The following is a 20,025-nucleotide window of genomic DNA, read 5'->3' as shown; positions in this document are numbered from 1 at the left end:
GAAATAAATTCAAAAAAGGAATTGAGGGCAAAATTAATCCTTTGGACATTCACCCGACTGTGGTTACCCCGTCTATCTTTTTTTTATCATGCACAAATAATTAGCTTACAAGAGGGGAGAGTGGAGCCACCATTTTTCAAAGGAGACAAACATATTGAATGCAAATTGCCAAAGCTTCATAGGAAATAGATTGTTTATTAATGGCCTGGTAGGTTCATTATGTAGCACAGAGAGAGAGAGAGAGAGAGAGAGAGGCATCATGGGTAATGGCTTTGTAGGGCACAAACAATAAATGCTTGTTACGGCGGAGGAGGCAGGTTTATCCGGTGCTCAATCTTGTTGGGCAGAGGGGGCCGAGTGCAGCAGCGTCGCCTGGTTCCAGGGCTCCATGCATGCCTGTATACGAGCCCAAACTACTCCCAGGTATGAATGGGAATCAATAGTATTCATGCCTCAACACCCAGCCAGGGATCCTGTCTCTTTTATGAATGGAAAGCTGTGGAGCTTAGTACACTCTATTAAATGAACGGCTGGATGAGTAGCACTCGGCTGTTCACACCACCGCAGGCTTTACCTGTCCATGGTAGGTGGTTAGGAGACTAATACTGCAGTAACGCAGCAGCACTGTGGCTATTTTTCTGGTATTCTTGGTTTAGGAGGGAGTTCAGATTATTTTAGAAATGCATAAGTACAGGGTAAAGCTGTGCCAGAAAGACGAGGTTAAAATGAGATTTTAAAGGGTAATACTTGAATTAAGGATAGGACAGTCTATATTCAATATTTTTGTTAATATCAACAAATCCCTCAATAAAGCCTAAATATTTTATTCATCTGTGTCATTGAGATATTAAAAACACATCATTGTGCCACCATGAACACACAGTAGTTTATTTTGATTCAATCTCACATACATGCTGCCAGAAATACTTAATGGAGCACCGGATGTGGATGAACAACAGAACTATTTAGTCCTGTAACGTTTACTAAAAACATTTTTTTGTAAAATACTGAGCATTTTAAAGAATACATTTGGATATGTGTGGCTCATTTCTTAAAGATCCACAGCTTCAATAGGAACTAATGGGCCACAGACAGAGTAGGGGAGTGCTAAAAGAAGGACTAATACATTGTTAGTTTCGGTCATTTCACTGGATTTGTTGTCCAGAAAGTTATAGAATAATGCCAGGCTTAGCCTTTAACTAGCTCCGTTTAAATCACAAATGATGGATGTTACGAATGCGATATGATTCAAGATTAGCGAGAATGATCATTTTTGCATCACAATTTTCATTTTCACTGGAAAAACTATTAAAATCAAGATGATGTGGCAATTGTTGGGGTCTGTACCAAACGTGTTTTGTACAAGATTTGCAGCCTGGGGTGTCTCTGTAGCATAACAGTACTTACAGTAATTTTTTGTGTTTGTTTGTTTTTTTTTTGCAGTTTCTTTGCCATATTTCTGCAGCCCTGTAGCAAACAGATGATGGTCTGTTTGTTCAAAGCTTGAAATGTGGGTTGAAATTAGGATTAGCCATTTTATTTGCAAAAACTCCCACAGAACATTACTCTTTATACATTACCGTATATTTAAAAACAAAATGATAAAACCTGAACATTGTAGGACCGACATATAGGCTTCAAAGAGGACCCGATCCCTTAACAAGCAGTTTCAATTCCATAAATTCTGCAGCCTGCTGGTGGATTAAGTGAATTGTGAAACAGCTCAATAATGAATTGATTGACAGGGCTAATGATTCACAACTTGCATTAGAGCTGCAACAACAAAAACAATAGGGAGGGAGGGAGAAAGAGAAAGAGAGCCATGGTGGATGCAGCTCTCCAGGACCAGGCTTAAGGACCACTACTCTCAGCCAATGTACACACTACACTAATGCCATCATTAGGAAACAGAAGAAGTACATGGTAATGAAGCAGCTGGCGTTCTAGTTCACTTACCTTGGATCCTCGCTCATTAAAGATAATCTCCACATCTAAAATCTTTCCAAATTGCTGCAGAGAGAAAAGAAAAAGAGAAGAGAGGGGCAGAGATGGAGTTAGAAAGCCTCACTGACTGTGAATTCATGAGAAGAACGACTGGAGAAAGAAAAACCATTAAGGCAATATGGAAATGTTACTTTTGTGAGGAAATGGTGGTCAATTTGCATTTGTTAGCTCGGCAAACAGTTCTTGAAGCTGGCTGGCACACTTTAAAAAGAGAACTCGTAGCTGCTGCTTTAATGCATTTTTATATTTCTATCAATACTATATGAAATGAGATCACAGAATCTGTAAAAATACTGGCTCTTTGATTACATATCAGCATTTCTGATGTTTGTTTGCTTACATGTTTTAACACAAAGAGAAAAAAAGAAGCATCAGATTATATTTTGATGTTGTCTTGATATGGAAACCCCCTCCGCTTTCATGATCACCTGGGGAAAACTCACTTCTTCAAGTCTCCTGAGCGGATAACTGAGCTCTGACTTGTGGAAAGTTTGGCGAATCAGTTCTGTGTACATTTCTATCCTTTTTATGCCTCTCTCTGTTCTCTCTTCTTTATTCTCTCTTTGTTTGTGTGCTCTCACAGTCAACAGACCTAAGGGCCAGTCCCCAGGGGTTAACATGCTCCAGCCTTTCGATTTAACAGGCCTGCCTTCGGATCATTAGAAAACAGTGGAATGAAAGTAAACTGTAAGTTCCTCTAATGAGTGGAGTAAGAGCGACTTTTAATTGCTGTCTACAATGGCCGTATTATTTCATTAAAAGTAATTACCCTGTCAAGCGGTCCGCGTCGCCTTCATTTCGGCACAACAGGGAAGAAATGGGCCTTCCATGTGGTCGACGCTCAATGGGAATGGATGGATCGTTTGACTGAGCCACTAATAGGGGTTAGGAGGAGCTGGCTATTATCTGGCTGAAGTGAGTTGACTGGGCTTGAGGAGGCGAGGGTTTTTGTGTTGGCAGAAAACGCACGTTCCCTCTCACTTGAAATGGTTATGCAGTGACCTCACCACACCATGTTAAAGGTAAAACAAAGCTTGGTTATTTAAAACCTCCTCTGTTTCAGCCGGGTGTATCTCATTCCCTGTATGTCCTTTCTGGTAAGGAGATTCCATAGATTCCACACATCTGGCTCATATGGCGCTAAGCTTCATTGATTCAAATGGGAACCGTTGGCTCGATCACACGCACAGCCATTTATATCGCAGCATGATGCCCCTTTCTCGCCTGAGATGACAATGCTTTCCCCACGCAATGTGCAGATGCTAATTGTTTTAACCGAGCGTAATGGGCTTGTGGCGTCGATTAATTAGTTTCAGAGGAAGTCGTCTTTGTGGATTTCCACATGGCGCAGGGGACTGCTCGCTGCTCACCAGTGATCTCATGCGCTTCTATCTCCACCCACCCACTCACTCACACATTCACACACATACACAGAAACAGCTGCATCAGCAGCACCAATAAACAATAGCTTCAATGGGAGGAGTCTCCAGAGGGAGGACAAGGGAGGCTGACGTCATCTAAGAGGCTGTAGCTAGATCCATCCATACATAGACTATAACAACAACCCAACATCAATATGACAATAAAACCATAAACAAGCATGCACAAGTTAAAGGACCATGCCAGTGGTTTTGCAAGTTTTACCCCATTTATCACATATTTTATTTTTGTACTACAGTTGACCATGTTGAAAGTTGTGCTGCCACATTTGAATCAAAGACATTTGAATGGCCATTGTTATCCATTCAATTCTGTGGTACAGTACATCTCTTCTCCTTGTGTGAGATTGTTTTTTGTACATAGTCCCTGACAACTAAATGTAATAAATGCAATTTCCATCTGGCTTCCATTACATTGTCGTTATTAAGTAACAGTGTGCAGAATCATTCTGCACTTAAAATACATTACGGAGTACTAGAAACTGATTACAATGTAAATCCTAAAAAAAGGTTGGCAAAAATGGAAAGTATACATGATTTGCTGTTGAACATTTACAAACACACTGGTATGGTTCTTTGATACAGTGTGGACTTACTGCCTTTTGCCTAAATTAAATTACAATTCACTGCCTTAAGCCTCCAAGTGTGGGAAGCAACAAACAAGACCAAGGCCACTGTGCCTCCACCTTTGATTAGCTTCAATATCTTTAAGCTCTTCAGAAAGCTATAATTAAGCTACAGCAGCCCGCGTGTATTCAAAAAGTAAAGCGCCGGTGTAGAGAATGTTCAGGCACAGCAGTCAGTGTGACAGCAGGATAGGGGGAGGGCAGAGGTCCTGATTGCTCCGGGGAATGCTGTAAGAGCCCTTACGTGCACTGAGAGAAGCACTACTGAATAACCCAGTCGCACAAACGAGGGCACCCTCAAGCAGCGCAGCACGGGTGCCGCACAGAGTGTTTTCATTTCCTCCGCACTTACTAGCTCTCAGAGATCACAGTTTCTAATTACTGATTAAGGTCCGCTGTGGTCGTCCTAATGAGCCCTTCATTCAGCGCCTCGTTAAAGGCTCACAGGTTTCTGCACATCCTTAATCCTGTGTCGTGCAGGGTGCATTCCAGGTCCTCCCTTCTTGTTTTAGGGTGCCAGCTCCGAAGCTCAGTGCTGGTGGTGAAACCTTTGCTGCCACCACCATAGAGGGTTTCCTCCCTTTTTGCTGTAAAGGAGCAGATGGAGCTCCTGGTGGGACTTTGCTCTGCTGTAGGGGCCAGTCTCCTGCTCCTCTGTCTTCCCGCAGCATGTCTGTGGGTTTCACTCATGCGAAACAGTAATGGTGTAGTGAGCCGGTGGCGCTCCAGAAGCCATTAGAGCTAGAGGGATGAGGCTTTGCACACGCTGATCACACAAAGGCTCATTGTGGAGGCCATGTCAGAGGGTGGAGCGGACCAGCTATCTCCTTGCCAAGCTCTACCCAAGACAATCAATCCCACAATCCTCTACTATGCCAACCACCAAGACAGGAAGGGGGGACATGTAACAGGAAGGAACAGGGAACACGTGGGTGAGTTGGGTGATTGAGGGGGACTGGGTGGGCTGTGATCAATTTTGTATCGTATATCTGCATGCGTCGGCCAGGCACACAAAGCCTCAGAGCTAATTACTGAGGCGATTTGGATTCCACACGACCTGCACCAGAGCTGGGAACAATAAAGCCAACAATCAGAGAGAGAAAGAGAGAGAGAGACGCAGCCATGTTGTCTACAATTTATAAAGCCACAGCCAGGCCTCTCGAGTAATTAATATCATCAGCTGGATGTTGTCTTCATAACGATGAGAATTAACGCCTCTGGGTTCTAATGGTCCAATTAGCGCATAACATTTAAAGTACATTTTTGGCAATTGTCTCCATTCAGATCCATTATTGTTATTGAATTGGGGATGTTTGATTCAATTCTTATTGAGGCTTTTGTGAGACACAAGGGTGAGCTGAACCTCATTAATTGGCCGAGAGAGAGAGATAATTTCTCTTGAAAACCTCTGGTGTGCTGATACATAATCTGATTGCATTTGTCTGCAGGTGACCACTCTGTATATGTAACCTCTAAATAGGTAATCAGGAAAAATTATTTTCTCAGTCCTGATTTCAGCTGACACTTGTGTGAACTGTTGGTTCCATTTATTTTCTCCATAGTTTTATCCATCATTCCTTGTTGTTAATAATAACAACCAAGTTAATTGCTGTGCTTTGGGAACACTGCAATATTGCTAAATTACTTAGCAAGAACAGCGTTGTTATGACCAATAAATAAAGGCCAAACCCACAAAAATAAGGCCGAACTTGGAATAAATTCAACCATTCCATCAAGGTACTCACCCCAAACATTTGCCTTAAGTCAGGGTCCCGGAAGCGGAAGGGAATGTTGGAGACATGTAACCTTTTGGGCTGCTGCTTCTCTGAAGAGTCTGAGTGCTGGAGCTGGAGCTGCTGAGAGCCCTCTGTTTGCGTCACATCATCTGTCTGCCAGAGGGAAACAAACAGAGAAAAGACACAAGCTGCTCATTAGCTGCTACAGTATACTGTACCTCCCGGTCATGAAGTATGGAGGGGGGGGGGGGGGGGGGGGGTGTTGAAATAGGAGGGTGGCAGGGTGCAGGGTAGGGTGGGCGGCCTGGCTAACTAACTTACTCAGCGTCTGCCATTTTTCAATCCGGCGAGAAAGCCGAAGCGATAAACAGCCGATGACTTATAGTGTCAAACCTGAGGTTGTGCATTACAAATCCACTTATTAGTCTCTTGCACTTAGCTCTTGAGCAACAAGGAAGATTGACGGCGCTGACAAAAAGGCGTGGATATAGATCCCACAGAGCCCTGACATGTCTAGACTAAAGACACATTATTGGTGACGTTTGCACACAGCCATCAGAGTGCGAGGCCCAAAGCCCTCAGCGTTGTTGTTTCCATCATTATGCGAATGCTATGCTGACATTTCTAAATAAATGACGTGTCTGATGTCAATGACAAATTCCACTTGTTTCTCACTGTGACACCGGTGATGGATTTCACTGAGGGTGTTGGTGGCTTGTCTGTTTAGATGGACCTTGTTTTGGAGGCAGTTCCTATTTCTGGTGTAATGGTGTACAATACCTCATTGGTCAACAGCATAGTTTATCCTCTCTTTAATCTGCAAGTCTTCATATTTGGCAAAATAGGTTGTGAGTCTCTTTCAAAGTGCATTTGACTATTACACAAATTGTTCATATAAGAGATATACTGTGTATATATCTATCTATCTATCTATACACTTATAAATACAGGAACTAGAGCCTGGTGGCAATTAGCCTAGCTTACCATAAAGAATGGAAGCAGAGGGAAACTGTAAGCCTGCCAAGTTAAAAAATATTCCTACCAACACCTCAAATGATCCCAAATTAGCACATATCTTGTTGATTAATCTGTCCACAAACAGATGTAAAAAAAAAAAAAAACAGTGTTGTGTGTGCAGCATTATTTGGAGTTATGTGCTTCGCACTAATTTTGCGGAACAAAAGAACTTCCTAGAGTCTTGTTGTCACAGTGAGGTTGCCAGGTTTGGTACCATCATTGTCTGAGGCCGATCCTAAAAGCTGTAATTACAGACCTTATCTGGCATCCCTACTCTAAAGCTGGTGACGCCACACAGCCGCACTGAGCTGATTAATAAACTGTTGTTTATCAAGAAATATCAGAACCTAAAAACCACAAATTGGCATTTTTACATTTTCTTTATGTACAGATAAAACAAACAAAACATTCCCTGTTAATTAGTGAGCTTTATAGGTGTTGTAGGCGTGTATTTGAACTTAGAAGAGAGACAGTTGTGGTTAAAAGAAATAAGTGGTGTCAGACACAAAACCATCTGCCTGATTGCCTCCCAAAGAGGTTTTCTATAACAGTGTCATACTACTTCCACCTTCTGAGAGAGGACAGTAATTACTCTCATGACCACAAGAGGTCACTAATCAGGAAAACATAAAGTTTGTTTTTATGATTTGAACAAACTGCCAGTGCTGTGTTTTTGTTTAGTTTTTTTGGGGGGGGACCAGTGTCCATTCCTCAGTAACAAGCAAATGATTAAAATGTATAAACCCCCTGATTTAGTGCCGGTGACTCGGAAGGGACTAAATAAAGAAAGACAGAGGAGGGGAGAATGAGAAACGAGGGCGTGGAAGTGGCAGATATCGAGCACAAAAGCAGTTTGAATGTGATATGTAAACTGCAAGGTCTCCTGGGAAGTGCTCTCTGAGCACGGCAAACACACTATACACTGAATAGGAAGTCACATACACAGACACAATCTTGTACTGAGATACAGACGTGAAAAGGGAGTAGGTTGTTGCCAGAGTACAAACGGTTCAAATGACACGCACACACGCACACCGATAACCCTCACCCTGCTCTGAGGCTGTCAGACGGCTGCAGGCCACTCTTAGTGATACATTTCCCACCATTTAGGAAATGGGGTAGGGATTTATTCATTATAATTCATCATCACAGTATTATCATCATCATCATGATCGTAATGATGATCGCCTTTATTATTCTCATTATCATAATCACAATCTCCACTGTAATGGCCATCATTTATTTGGTTTTTATGGCCCATTCCAAGACGGTGACATACATTGTTAACAGTGACAGTTGTTTGATTCAAGGTCCCACTTTGTCTCCCCTGCAGCCATCCAGGTAGGGCAGGTTGGTGGCCGCTTCCTAAGTCCCGCGTGGGCTTGACGGCATCCGGACCACAGTTTAACACGTGGCGAAGGACACGGGAGCTGGAAAATGCCACCCGGCTGGTAAGGAGTGGATTTGTGACAGAGCGAGATGGGCAAAGGGGTCTTAACTCTGCCGTGTCCTCGCGTGCTGGAGGTTAATAGCCTGAGTAGCCATGTTGGGCCCTGGAGGTGACACATTGCAGACAGATGCTGGGACCGTGGAGGGTGACAAGGTACCAGAGCCCCTCGGGTCAATCTGTTTCATCGGTCACACATGACACTATCGACCTTTAGCGTATGTTGCCAGACTACTGATCACCACTGTCCTGCAGCCCTGTCTGGCTGGCTTTTTATCACAGCAAGCGCAGTCACATGTTTGCAAACATCCAGATTAACTTTCACTTGGCGCTCAGACAGGCCGGCAGCATGCTGACATCGGGGGCAAATACACATAGGGAGAACACAAATACTGAATTGCTGACTCCCAAGCACCCAAGACTGCATCCTACTAACTCAATAACTTGGAGTGTCACTGAGATCCGGGATGCCTGCCTCTGTGCACCGCTCCCGAGGCTCCAGCCTGCCTAGTTCTGAGATGGTGGTGTTGCAGTGGAAAATAATTACCTCCGTATTACCATAGGAGGCCACCTTCAGTGGCACTTTACTGTCCCGACAGCTGCTGTCACGGGGAGGAGGAGGAGGAGGGATGCAAAACACGCCGTCACCGCCAAAGCCAGCAAACCAGAGAGTGAGAGAGCTGTCAACTCCGGCAACTCTCCGGCTTCCTGTTCAGTCATTTCTCTAAAAGACTCCCTTGCTGTTATTTGCAAATCGCCTGCAAAGTGCTCTGCTCAGCACTTTCTCCCTCCTCGCAGAGTGGCATTACAAGAGCATAATTGAAACTATCTGATTGGAATGCTGCCAAGCAGGTAGATTACATCCGATTAAATGGGGGGGGGGGGGATACTGAGTCTTTGCTCACAAGAATTATAATGCCTGAGCTTTAATTCATTATTTTCCTCTCCCAGCCCTCCACTGTTTTTCTTATTCTAAAGAAGCTGCAAATATATCCCCTCTATCACCTGAGACAGCATTGGGTGTGACAAGAGTGAGTGAGTGAGTGTGGAGTAGACCGGCCGCCCCTACTTCCTCCTCCCAATTCATATAAAGTAGCAAGAAGTTGAGGAGTTATTTACATACCATTAACCTATAATATCTTGAATGAACGGTCTGGTGATATTCTATACTTTTTTATAGTCGACAAATCCCATCAAAAGACCAGTGACTGAACTGATCCTAGTACTGTTTTGTGTGTGTGTGTGTGTGTGTGTGTGTGTGTGTGTGTGTGTGTGTGTCAGAGCCTGCTATATCTTCTTCCTCTGAGCCATAGAGCTCCAATGTTGTTCAAAAACTATTAAAAACACATCATTGAGCCTCAGTGCTGCACTGGGTGGCATGTTATTTCATTACCATGAACACAAACACGGTGGTTTATTTTGACTCAATCTCTGATACACTGTCCTGCTGCCCCAAATACTCACTAGACCACCAAATGTCCATTAGTCCGCAGCTGAAAAGAGTCCTTAACGTCGGCACCATTTCCTCCTGTTAGAGTAACATTTAATAAAAACTATAATGAGTAGTTTTACTGAACCTTTAAAAATAATTTAACTATATAATTGTTAGGTATTTTTAAAGATTTGCGTCTTTACTAGTGCTTGGAATGTGGAGAACACATTGTTAGTTTTGGCCTTTTCATGGGTTTTGTTGACAAAAGAACAGCCAACCAGCCTTATCCTTTAAATTATCTAGGAGAATTTGTATGTTGAAGAACATATATCTGTATTATATCTATAAAAGCTTTGAAATGGGGATTTACAGTGGGGGAAATCAGGGGCTCCTCCCACTTACAGATAACACAGTCATTCCCTTTAAAGGGTAGCCTACATGCTGCCATCAGCATCGCCTCTGAAAGCTATACCCTGGTGGAGTCTCAATCCCTTAAACACAGCTCATGAGAGATGAAAGAGTGTGTGCGCTTGTATGTATGAATGTTTGCATGTGCTCGCCCATGTTTTCTGCATGCCCTTGTGTGTTTGTGTGTGTGTGTGTGTGTGTGTGTGTGTGTCTATGTCTATGTTATCACAGTCCCCCAGAATACCCTTTGGAAAGTCTTCATGCCGCTGACACGGGCTGTGAAAAATCTGGAATTCAGTGCTGCACTAACGCCACTGCCTTAATTTGTTATCTGAAAAGAGAATGATTACTCATGAAATTCAACCAAACCTCAGACTATTTGAACTGAGCCAGATAACGAGCTCAGTTTTTTTTCTCCAGTAGAGCTCCCTGGCAGCCCTCTGCTACCCTCATCTCTAAGGATTTGGAGAAAAGTTGGGAGCTGCCTCTCTTCCTCAAGTCTCCTGCTTTCAACTCAGCTTGTTTGAACATGGCACAGAGCGAGGTCCCAGAGGTCTGGCTCTGGACAACGCCACCTTCCCAGTATAGAAGAGGGACTGGTAGACACAGACAGAAACAGAGAGGAGAAGCGAAGAGAGTCCCTGTGCCTCATTAAAACATACACACTCTCCGCTCTCTGCAGGGAATTCACACAGAATCCATACGTTGCACAGAATTTTCACTCTCTCTTGACTCTTTTTAAGTCTTTAAGTCGTGAAGATGTGCAGAGTAAAGTGTCGTCGTGGGGTAGAGAAGCTGAGCGCAGCAGAGTCGAGCCAAGGGAGGAGGGTGAGGGGGAGAGTCACAGTGAGTAGCTGATCTGCTCCCTCAATCTGTGTTTCTGCAGGGTGCCCTAATCAAAGGCACCGGGGCCCGTCTGTGGCACCCAGAGCAAACAGGCTGGGTCTGTCATTAAAGCTGGGGAACACAGCGGTGGGCAACACTACACCAGCAGCCCCTGAGGATTAGACTCTCTGTTTACACCCCACTAATCTGATCCCTCTGTCCTCCCTTAGAAGAGACGGGTGGAAGTGGGGAGAGTGTGGATGCAGAGAATGAACATGGGGGAAAGCGGGGATGGCGCAAGAGGGAAAAAGCATGAAGGAAAGCAAGGCGAGCTCTCATCTCTCCATGGCCACCATCTCTTGGCTTTCTTCACAGCGGGTGAACAGATGAAATGAAATCAAATGCGAAATGGAGAGGGGAGACAGTGAGAGATAGCGAGTGGAGGAGTGGTGTACAGTGTCGGAGGGGGAAGGGGGAGGAGGAGGAGGCTGAACCTCCTGCCAAGTCTCTCCTCACTTTAAACTCTCTTGTGTGTCAGCCATTACTGTAAGTGCGGTGCATAACCATGGAGCAGTTGGAGAGCGTCACACAAATCTTCAAATCAAACATTGCTACATTACAGGGTGGTGATAATACGCTAAGCAATGCTATTGCTCTGCTTGTGCTGTATAAGCACTTTTCCGCCGCCAAATGTTCGTAGCCGTACGGTAATTGTGAGCCTGGGAAAATGGAGTTATTAACTATGCTCTTTATGAGTGACCCAGATCCCTCTCAGGAGGGCTGTGGCCTCTCCATGACCTCTCCCAGCAGGTGTTTTCATGCTAAAGGAAAAAAGGTCTGTAGGTCTTATTTTTTTCATCTCTGCCAGCATTATCCGTCTTTCTAGACATGTCTCTAAAGTTTGGAGCTAAGTCGTCCTCTTTTTTTAATCTACATCTACCTCTTGTGAAGGTAAATCCCAGGTCAAGGCATTTCATATAAGAGTATCAGCGCACATGAATGAAATGTTTAATATATCATTTAGAATTCCACTCACTTCCAAGCAGAGTAGCTAAACGTGCAACATTGCCAGGGGTTTGTTTTTCTCTTTAAGTGCTGATACTTTAAATATATGCATTCTTTATGGTGACGTGAACATTTGTGGAAAAAAGGAGTATAATCAAGGCCTGGCCTAGTTACACAAAACATAATGTCTTATGTTTAAATGATTCTTGAACATTTGGTTACAAATAAGGCTTTTAAGAAAAGTGCATCTCTCTTTTGATCCTGTAACTGACCAAAAAGATCGGGAGGAAGTGTGTGTCCTTTCAGAGATCCTGAATCATTTATGTCTACAGCATGTCACATCTCCTTCTTACAAATAAATAAAACAACTCAGGTTTATATGTTTTTGGGGGGGCCTCAAAGGGCGCTTAAGAAATGCACTTAAATTTTCCACCAAATTCACCTCCCACGTCAAGCTATAAGTATTGCCATGACATCAAAGTGTTCTGCTACTTACTAATGATCTGTACTGTTACACTCACTCTCAGTTTCACTTTTACTCTCAATCCTCAAATTTTATTAAGAAAAGTAATTTTTGTGTATGTAATGGAAAAAACATGGGAAAAAAAGGACAAATTGGAAAATCACTTAGAACATGGTATGTGTAGCTAAGGGTAATAATAAAGAAGGACTATATTTGCAAAGTAAGACAAATTCTTTTCTTAAATCTCTTGAAGTACTTTTTTGACATACCTTTAAAATCATGTATAATTGTATAATACTGTGATTTATGCAATGCATAATTAAATATGTAATTATAATGAATTACCATTTTAATTTTGTTGTAATATTATAGCTATAAACTAGATATATTTTCCTCTGAACTGCTTTTCATGCTGTGTGTGCAACTGAGTTGGATTTAGGGGAAATCTGTTAATCTGTTTTTCTGTACAACACACAAATAGACAGGAAATGGGCAGACTTCCTCCAGCACAAATGGTGCTAAAGCAACCTTCCTCAGTGAAAAAAAAAAGTCAGAGCGAGGAAACAAGTAGCAAGAAATAATACGATCTAGCATCTCTCTCAAACTGGTGTGAGATAGAAGCTACCAATTATGTTGACTTTTGTCTCTTTTGTAAGGTGAAAATGTTAAGAATCACAGTTGGCATTTTACATTGATGTTCGAAACAATATACACAGATAGATAGACAGATAGACGACCTTCAGAAAAGAAGCAATGAACAGTATACTTTTTCTCTAGACATTTGTTAATCAATGTTATGCAACAAAATAAAAAATAATAATGATAATAATATATTTTACTTGCTGACAGCGTGCTGAGAACAGTGTTTGCAGATGATGGACACTGACCGGTGCGGTCGTGGTGGCGGTGATGGCGGGCGTGCTGTTGTCAGTGCCGGCCGGCTCGCTGTGCGTCTGTGTGGGCGTGTAGAGGGTCATGGCGTGCTCAGGAACCCGGCTCTGCCCGGTGTAGTCCTGCGTTGGAAGCGGGTGTGGTGCCGCAAACTCTGCGGGGATACCATTCTGTGGGGGGGGCGGGTACTGGGCTGGGGTGTACGGCTGGGCCATTGCTTCTGGGGGGTTAGTGGCCTCTTGGTTACCCTGTGAGAAACACACAACAGGAGGCAAGTGTTAGAACTATAGTTGAGATTAAAGTTAAAGTGCATTGTTTGATTGCACAGGCAGCATGAAAGACGTGAAAGTTCACCAGTGCGATTTGGAAGGCAACTGGGGAGAGTTGTCCTGCAAACCAACTAAGTCAGGGGGAAACAGCCATCATATCACATCTCAGCTCAGATTAGAGAATTCCTTGATCATTGCTAATGAACACAGTTTATGTTGTAGAGCATGGCTCGCTGTTGGAGGGGCAAGAGTCAGGGGGAATCTCAACTGCACTCATGGCAAAGCACAAGAGGAAAGATCAATTAATTGATAAAATTTTGATTAGGGCCTTTGATTTCAATGACAGGTCTGTTAAACTAGCAGCTGCTCCCTCTCCAAGCTCCACTTTCCTACTTTTAACATTAACCTGTGTCTCGCTTTATGAGCTTTCCTTCTGCTCACTATCCCTGCCTTTGTCTCATCATTTGGAACTGTTTGATACAGGTGCAATGATACTTGGTAACAGTACGTTTTTTGGATACCTCTTTCCTGTTAATTAAAATTTTAAGTAGCCGTACAAGAACATTTCAACATATAATTATGTCTAAAACTGGCAAAATTTTAAATTAAGAAGTATGTTATGTGTTGTTAACCATTTGATGCCACCTTTTTGTACTTGAAGGTTTTAAGTACTCATTTGAGTGGATACCCAAAAAGAGATAGAGAAAGAGATACCACGACCTAGTTGTATTCATAGAACTCGCATTCTTCCATTATGCTTCCAGAATACACAGTATGTGGTATCTACACAGCACATGATTTTTTAGTCTCTGCTCCTGACTTAAGTGATAGATTGCCCTGCAATGGAGCAGTTTCACAGACCCTTTGTCTCGTGTGGATGCTGGAGATGATGAGCTGCAGAAATAATGGACTTTTCTGGCTGGTGCACATTGTTAAACTCGGTAATGGCTGGACTACAGAAGTGCATGTCTTATTGTTGCGAAGCACTAGGCTCTGCGAATCTAGACTAATGAGCAGAACAGTGAGATCAGTGCTGTTGGAGCGGATATCCATCCCAACATTAAAAACACAGAGGGAAAAGGTGAGACAATAACACTGAAATCCAATAACACCCCCTGCAAATACCCTCAATCAAATTTGAAGATACAGATCATGCGAGCTCAATGCATAACTCTTTAGATAACAGAGAGGGAGGAAAACGCACACAATAGCAGCCAGAAGTAAGGTTTTATGATTGGAGAAAAACAATAACAGTAAACAGATAGAGAAGTTTCTGTCTCTTCCTTTACAAGCTGGCTGGGGATAGTGAGATAGGAGATAAATGTGTTTTATTCTTCTTTTTTCTTGCTGCTGTGGTGTTTGGCCTCTTTCTGCAGATTTCTACAGAAAGCTCTATCTGGGCAGGAGGAGGCTGTGGTTTTAATGAGAGAGCTGAGCAACACTATGCTGTAAATGTAGTGGAAATAATTCTACTCTGACGTGTTGGCAAACAAACCTCGGCCTAAACTGTGCTCTGCCAATTAAGGAAATGCTCCATTATCTAAATGAAAAAAGAGAGAAGCCTTGAGTGAGGAGAAGGATTGACCAGCTTCCTGCAGCCTGCGGGGCCTGTATGAGTGGACCCTCACTCCTGCCTGACCTAATCCCCCTTCTCTTTTTCATTATACTGTATTTCTATCTCCTCTGTCTCTCCCTCAATCCCTCCACCCCCCTTTTCCTTTCATGCTCATCTCATCCTCCCCCCTCTCTTTTTATGCAGAAACTTTTTTAATCTCTACCCCTGTGCTCTACTTTTCCTCTCCCTCCAGTCATGGCATTATATAACGCACTTGCATTGCGGGGCATCCTAATTCAAGGAAGCTCTTGATGTTGGCAATTTTCTACTTCTAAGCGCCCCTTTTAAAGGCGAACGGGGTTGGTTACCTAAAAAAAAGATGCACCTCCTGGTATGACAGCTGAATGTACTACCAGATCCGGTGTCCTCCTTTTAACCATCCTGTGCAAAACATCAACACATCGGTACGCAACAGTCCAGCAGAGACAGAAAGCTCAGCAACCTGGAAACATGAAGGTGCTGTGTCTGACTGTTTGTACATCAAACACTGTTCACGTCATTAAGGAGATCAAAGCTTCACTTATGTCTTTTAGTTTAGTCACTGTCAAGAGCACAGCCCATGGTCCTGATTGTTGTTATTTAGGATTTACTTAGAGTTACTGAGTGTGTTTACAGGTTGTGATTAGGACAAAAATGTCAGAATTCAGGATAAACCCGGTTTTGAGACACCTCATTGTGCAAGATGGGTTATTCTGATTCAATCTGGGTTACTGTTGCACAATAGATAGGCTGACAAAAAACATAGGCTTCTCATTACTTATTCAACGAGACCCCTGCATTTGCACAGTAGGGGTCTCGATGCAGAGGGCTCCAGCAAAACAACACAGAGTCATGCGGCAAAAAGGTTTAACCTGTCTCAGCCTTTGCAGCAATGCATTGCAATGTCATCCTGCAATGCACTGCTGTGGCCAGTCAAATACATGCAGGCATACTGTGCTGGTAGATTACTTTGTGATGTGAACTATGTTTTTCTAATGTATACATCGCGATTGTTAAAATTATTTGAGTTGCAAAATTCTGTTTTATTGTAATATAAATAGCTGTGCAGTGTTTTGGCATCTGAGAAGCTGTCACACCTGTAGCAACATGCCCCCACGACATGGTGCTATTTTGGGTTTCTGATCACTACCATGTGCACAAGTTTGTTCATAATTCAACCAACAATGTTAGTTGATCAATAAAGCAAAATATGCTGATCTGCATGCTGAAATGAAGTTGAAAGTCTGAAGATAAATAGTTTTGTTCCTCTGGTCTTTCAATACCACTGATAACATATTAAAGCCAAATCCAGTAATGTGATAAACGCAGCGGTGTCACGTTAGCCAGAAGCCAGATTGGGTTCACCCTCAACTGTTAAGATAACAAAGTAGTTGTAACAAAAATTAGTGGCTAAGATGTGTAGGTGTCAGAGACACACCTGTACTAATGCACATAGCCAAAAACCTGGAAAATGTTGTGTATCATGTATACACAGAGCTGAATAACCAGGTTGCTTTGTGTTCCATATAAATATCATATCCCAGGTTTTAAATCAGGACACTAATGTGTGTGAAAAGACAGTGTGTAAGAATGTAAACTTGGACTGTAGCTTTAACCAGCAAGTGTTGACTATATTCTTAGCTTGTTTTCTGTGGATATTTATCTGGTCATGAACAGGAGCCTTAAGAACATGACATTTTATGGGTGCTTTATTCTGTCTGCTTCTGGTTATAGTTTCTTGTTTGCTATATCCTCGACTATTTCTTTGACAGTTCAGCTTAGTTTAGGGAAATCTATGATTTAGTTTACTTTCCTCGCTAGCAGTACTGGTCATTGTAGTGTTTCTTCTTCATGCCACAGTTCTGCATTTGTCATTCCATGTTGAACTAAACTTGTTAAATCGTCATCTGGCTTCACGGATCCCTCTGTGCTGGGGTCATAATCTGAATCCTTACAGTCACAGGGCACACAGGCCAGTGTATCTGTGTCGGGTCTGTAGCTATTTGAGCCTTAAACAAGTGCAAAGGAGTGAGACAGGGCCAAGTGACACACAAACAGGATAACAGCCTGGAGCTCGGTTTTGGAGAAAGAGAACTACTGAGTGTTGTAGCACCATGTCGTTGCTGTTTCAAAGGGCAGCAAGGCAAAAGCAAGGAGGCGGAGAGTACAGACCTCATTAGTGAAACACAAAGTAACACTGGCTCTCGTATGATCTTCGCCTTCCTCTGATGTATGTGACAAACGAGTTATTCAACTGGAAATGAACTGGGAGAAGAAAAAAGGCCCATGCAAATCAGGGGAGTTGTGCTTGTCCCAGTGCAACCACGTGCCCTTTTTGCTCGCGCTGACTAGCCGTCGTCAAGATAATCCATGGTGCCTAATGAAAAGCCCTCCATGACAAACCAGTCAGGTACACAGCACATCTCATTCCACTGAAATAGATTGCTGTTCATTATGGCTGCGAACGAGCGTTACGAGTTGTTGTTATATTGGGATCCTGGTGAGTGTTTCTCTACCTGCAGGCCTGTTTATGGGAAAAGAGCAGGTCCCTTTGCGGCACTTTAATGCCCCCCTTACATGGCCTGTTGCCATGAGCCGCCTAAACCTCATCTCCACGGACACGACGACGAAGAATAAAGGCAACCAGAGAGAGCAGCCTTTATCGATCTCCCATCCTTTCCATTCCTCTTTCCCTCCTTCCCTCCATCTCTCCTTTCACCCTTTCTACTCCTATTACTGAAGAGCACAATAAAAACACTATCTCTAATCTTAAGCACTCTCCTTGTGTAAAATTGGATTGGAAACCCTTACTTAAGGAGATCACTTTTGGAGCGGAGTTTTTGTTTTTACAGTCAGAATCAGGAGCCAAAGAGGTCAGGAAGGCCTTGAGGCAATGCCCACTGCTGAGGCTGCCAGTCCCAGCATACAGTATTTAGAGAGAGACAGAGACTTTCACTGGTGCTAACCCCGGTGTAGATGGTCAAGGCTACATTGCATCTCAGCAGGTACAACGGCTTGGCTTCTCGCCAGTGATCTGTGATCCTCTTTAGCAGAATGGGAGGGACAGTGTTGAGAGGCCAAGAGGAGATGGGCTGTGCAAATACAGGAGCTGTTAGGAGGAACTCATATCGGCAGAGTGCTGCACTGACTCATTCGTGCGATGGAGGGTCAAAGAGCAACGTGAAGGCAAAATACTGCAGGCGACTAATTGTGTTTCATTGAATCCGGAGGGAAATCACTCAAATGGGAGCAGGCTGATCAATCTCAGCCATGATGAAGTGGGCAGCTTTATGGCTTCAGCACAGTCACATGCAGGTTGGATCATTTTTCAGCAAAGGCCTTCATACTTTACATGGTTCCTACTGTGTGACACTAATAGTCTCAAGCAAGAAATGTTCCTCCTGATTCTATACACTAAGCAATTCAAATAGATTTATGAACAGCTCTGCAGTGTTTCTGCATAATCCAAACCACATGAATAGTTAAATGTTGACTTAACATAAAGCATCGCTGCCTCATTCCTTCATGGAAAATGTACACAAGCAACTTTCTTTGTCAGATTACAGATGACATAACATTTTCTAAGTGAATCTTAAGCTTTACAGTGCCTCATCCAAGACATCATGCGCTGAGCGTACCTCTCTAGAACAATGCTCATTTGGTTTTAATGACCGCCTGACAGTGACAGTAGCAAACTTGTGACAAATCCTGCTGGGCCGTCACAGCACAAACGCGAGCAGAGTTTATAGTGGAAAAGTGTAGTGCAGCTCAGCGGAGGCCAACGTACGGCAATCAGTTGATGCAACACAAACGAAACACTGAGTGGTTTTCAGCCAGCTGCATGAAAGCCTCTTGTTGTCCCCGGCTCTGCTGCTGATGCTCGGTTAATTGTAGCCCCGCACACAGACAGTCAGGCAGGCAGGCGAAAAGACGGCCTGAGATGATTTCCACAGGCAACTGGCATTCATTTTGTCTTGAAGGCGCATAAATAAAGGATGTCTAGCCGGGTCCATTTTAATTAGGCGAGCCACATGATCTTACTCCAAGTCTCTCTGTTAACACTCACCAGAGGCTGCAGCATGTGTTAATTACTACCACATGCCACACAGTGAATCCAAGGTGAGCCAGAAAAAAGAAACTCATAAGAAGTAAACAACAACAACAAAACAAAACACCTTCAGCTGAGTTTCTCATGATGAGGCACATATTTGGTGCAATGGCTATTCCCCTCCCCCTATCAACCAATTACAGCACGATGTTGGGAGAGAGAGAGAGAGAGCAGGGAGATGTGGAGAAGCAGCCCAATTTAATGCAGATTCACAACACACCCCCACCTCAACAAAACCCCAGTCTTCCTCACCACTACAGTAGGTTTATGATTTCAAATAGGCTGGGGAGAGGGTTATTGTTTTCTCTCACATTTCCTCCCTAGCAAACTCCCGTCTTTCCATTTTTCCACCTCATTTGTGGAAAAATCAATTCATGAAAATAAACACTCAGTGTCTTCGCTCCGTGTCCAAGTCAATTTAGATTTCGTGCATGTTTCTGTCGCCCTTTTCCAAGAGGCTTAATCGCTTTCACATGTCACATATGTTTCATCCCCTCTAACGTGATTTTTCCTCGTTATTGGGAGCACTTATTTGCTCCACGGCCTTGGATGGAGGTATTAGAAAGAGAGTTCATTTTCCTCAATCCCTTGTTGATTTCTTCATTACGTTGCAGCGGAGGCGCTGCACATGGCGCCTCGTACTGAGATGGGACTGCTCTTAGCAATGCGACTGCGAGTGTTACTATACCTCAGAGACGCTAGAGCGCCACTTAATAAACAGAGTAGACAGAGGATCACTTTGAACTCCTGTGACATGTAAT

The 20,025-nt window shown here is 43.3% G+C and overlaps 1 protein-coding gene across 8 annotated transcripts in view; it reads right to left on the bottom strand.

Annotated features, from left to right (window-relative positions):
* Positions 1–20,025, bottom strand: part of LOC119894787 (RNA binding protein fox-1 homolog 3-like) — a 366,346-nt gene that overhangs the window by 17,117 nt on the left and 329,204 nt on the right. For 6 of the 8 annotated variants that reach the window (XM_038707461.1, XM_038707502.1, XM_038707484.1 and 3 more), the window contains 3 exons: positions 13,242–13,541; positions 5,815–5,958; positions 1,957–2,010 (listed from right to left, as the gene is read on the bottom strand). In XM_038707461.1, the coding sequence (XP_038563389.1) occupies positions 1,957–2,010; positions 5,815–5,958; positions 13,242–13,541 (498 nt within the window). The remainder of the gene's footprint in view (positions 1–1,956; positions 2,011–5,814; positions 5,959–13,241; positions 13,542–20,025) is intronic. The other 2 variants (XM_038707469.1, XM_038707509.1) reach the window with 1 other exon arrangement.

This window comes from Micropterus salmoides, unplaced genomic scaffold (genome assembly GCF_014851395.1).
Source record: "Micropterus salmoides isolate LMB-PRFRI ecotype aquatic unplaced genomic scaffold, ASM1485139v1 Ms_hic_scaffold_10, whole genome shotgun sequence".
NCBI lineage: Eukaryota > Metazoa > Chordata > Actinopteri > Centrarchiformes > Centrarchidae > Micropterus > Micropterus salmoides.
Note: the sequence above shows the minus strand (reverse complement) of the source record. Positions and strands in the feature narration are given on the sequence as shown.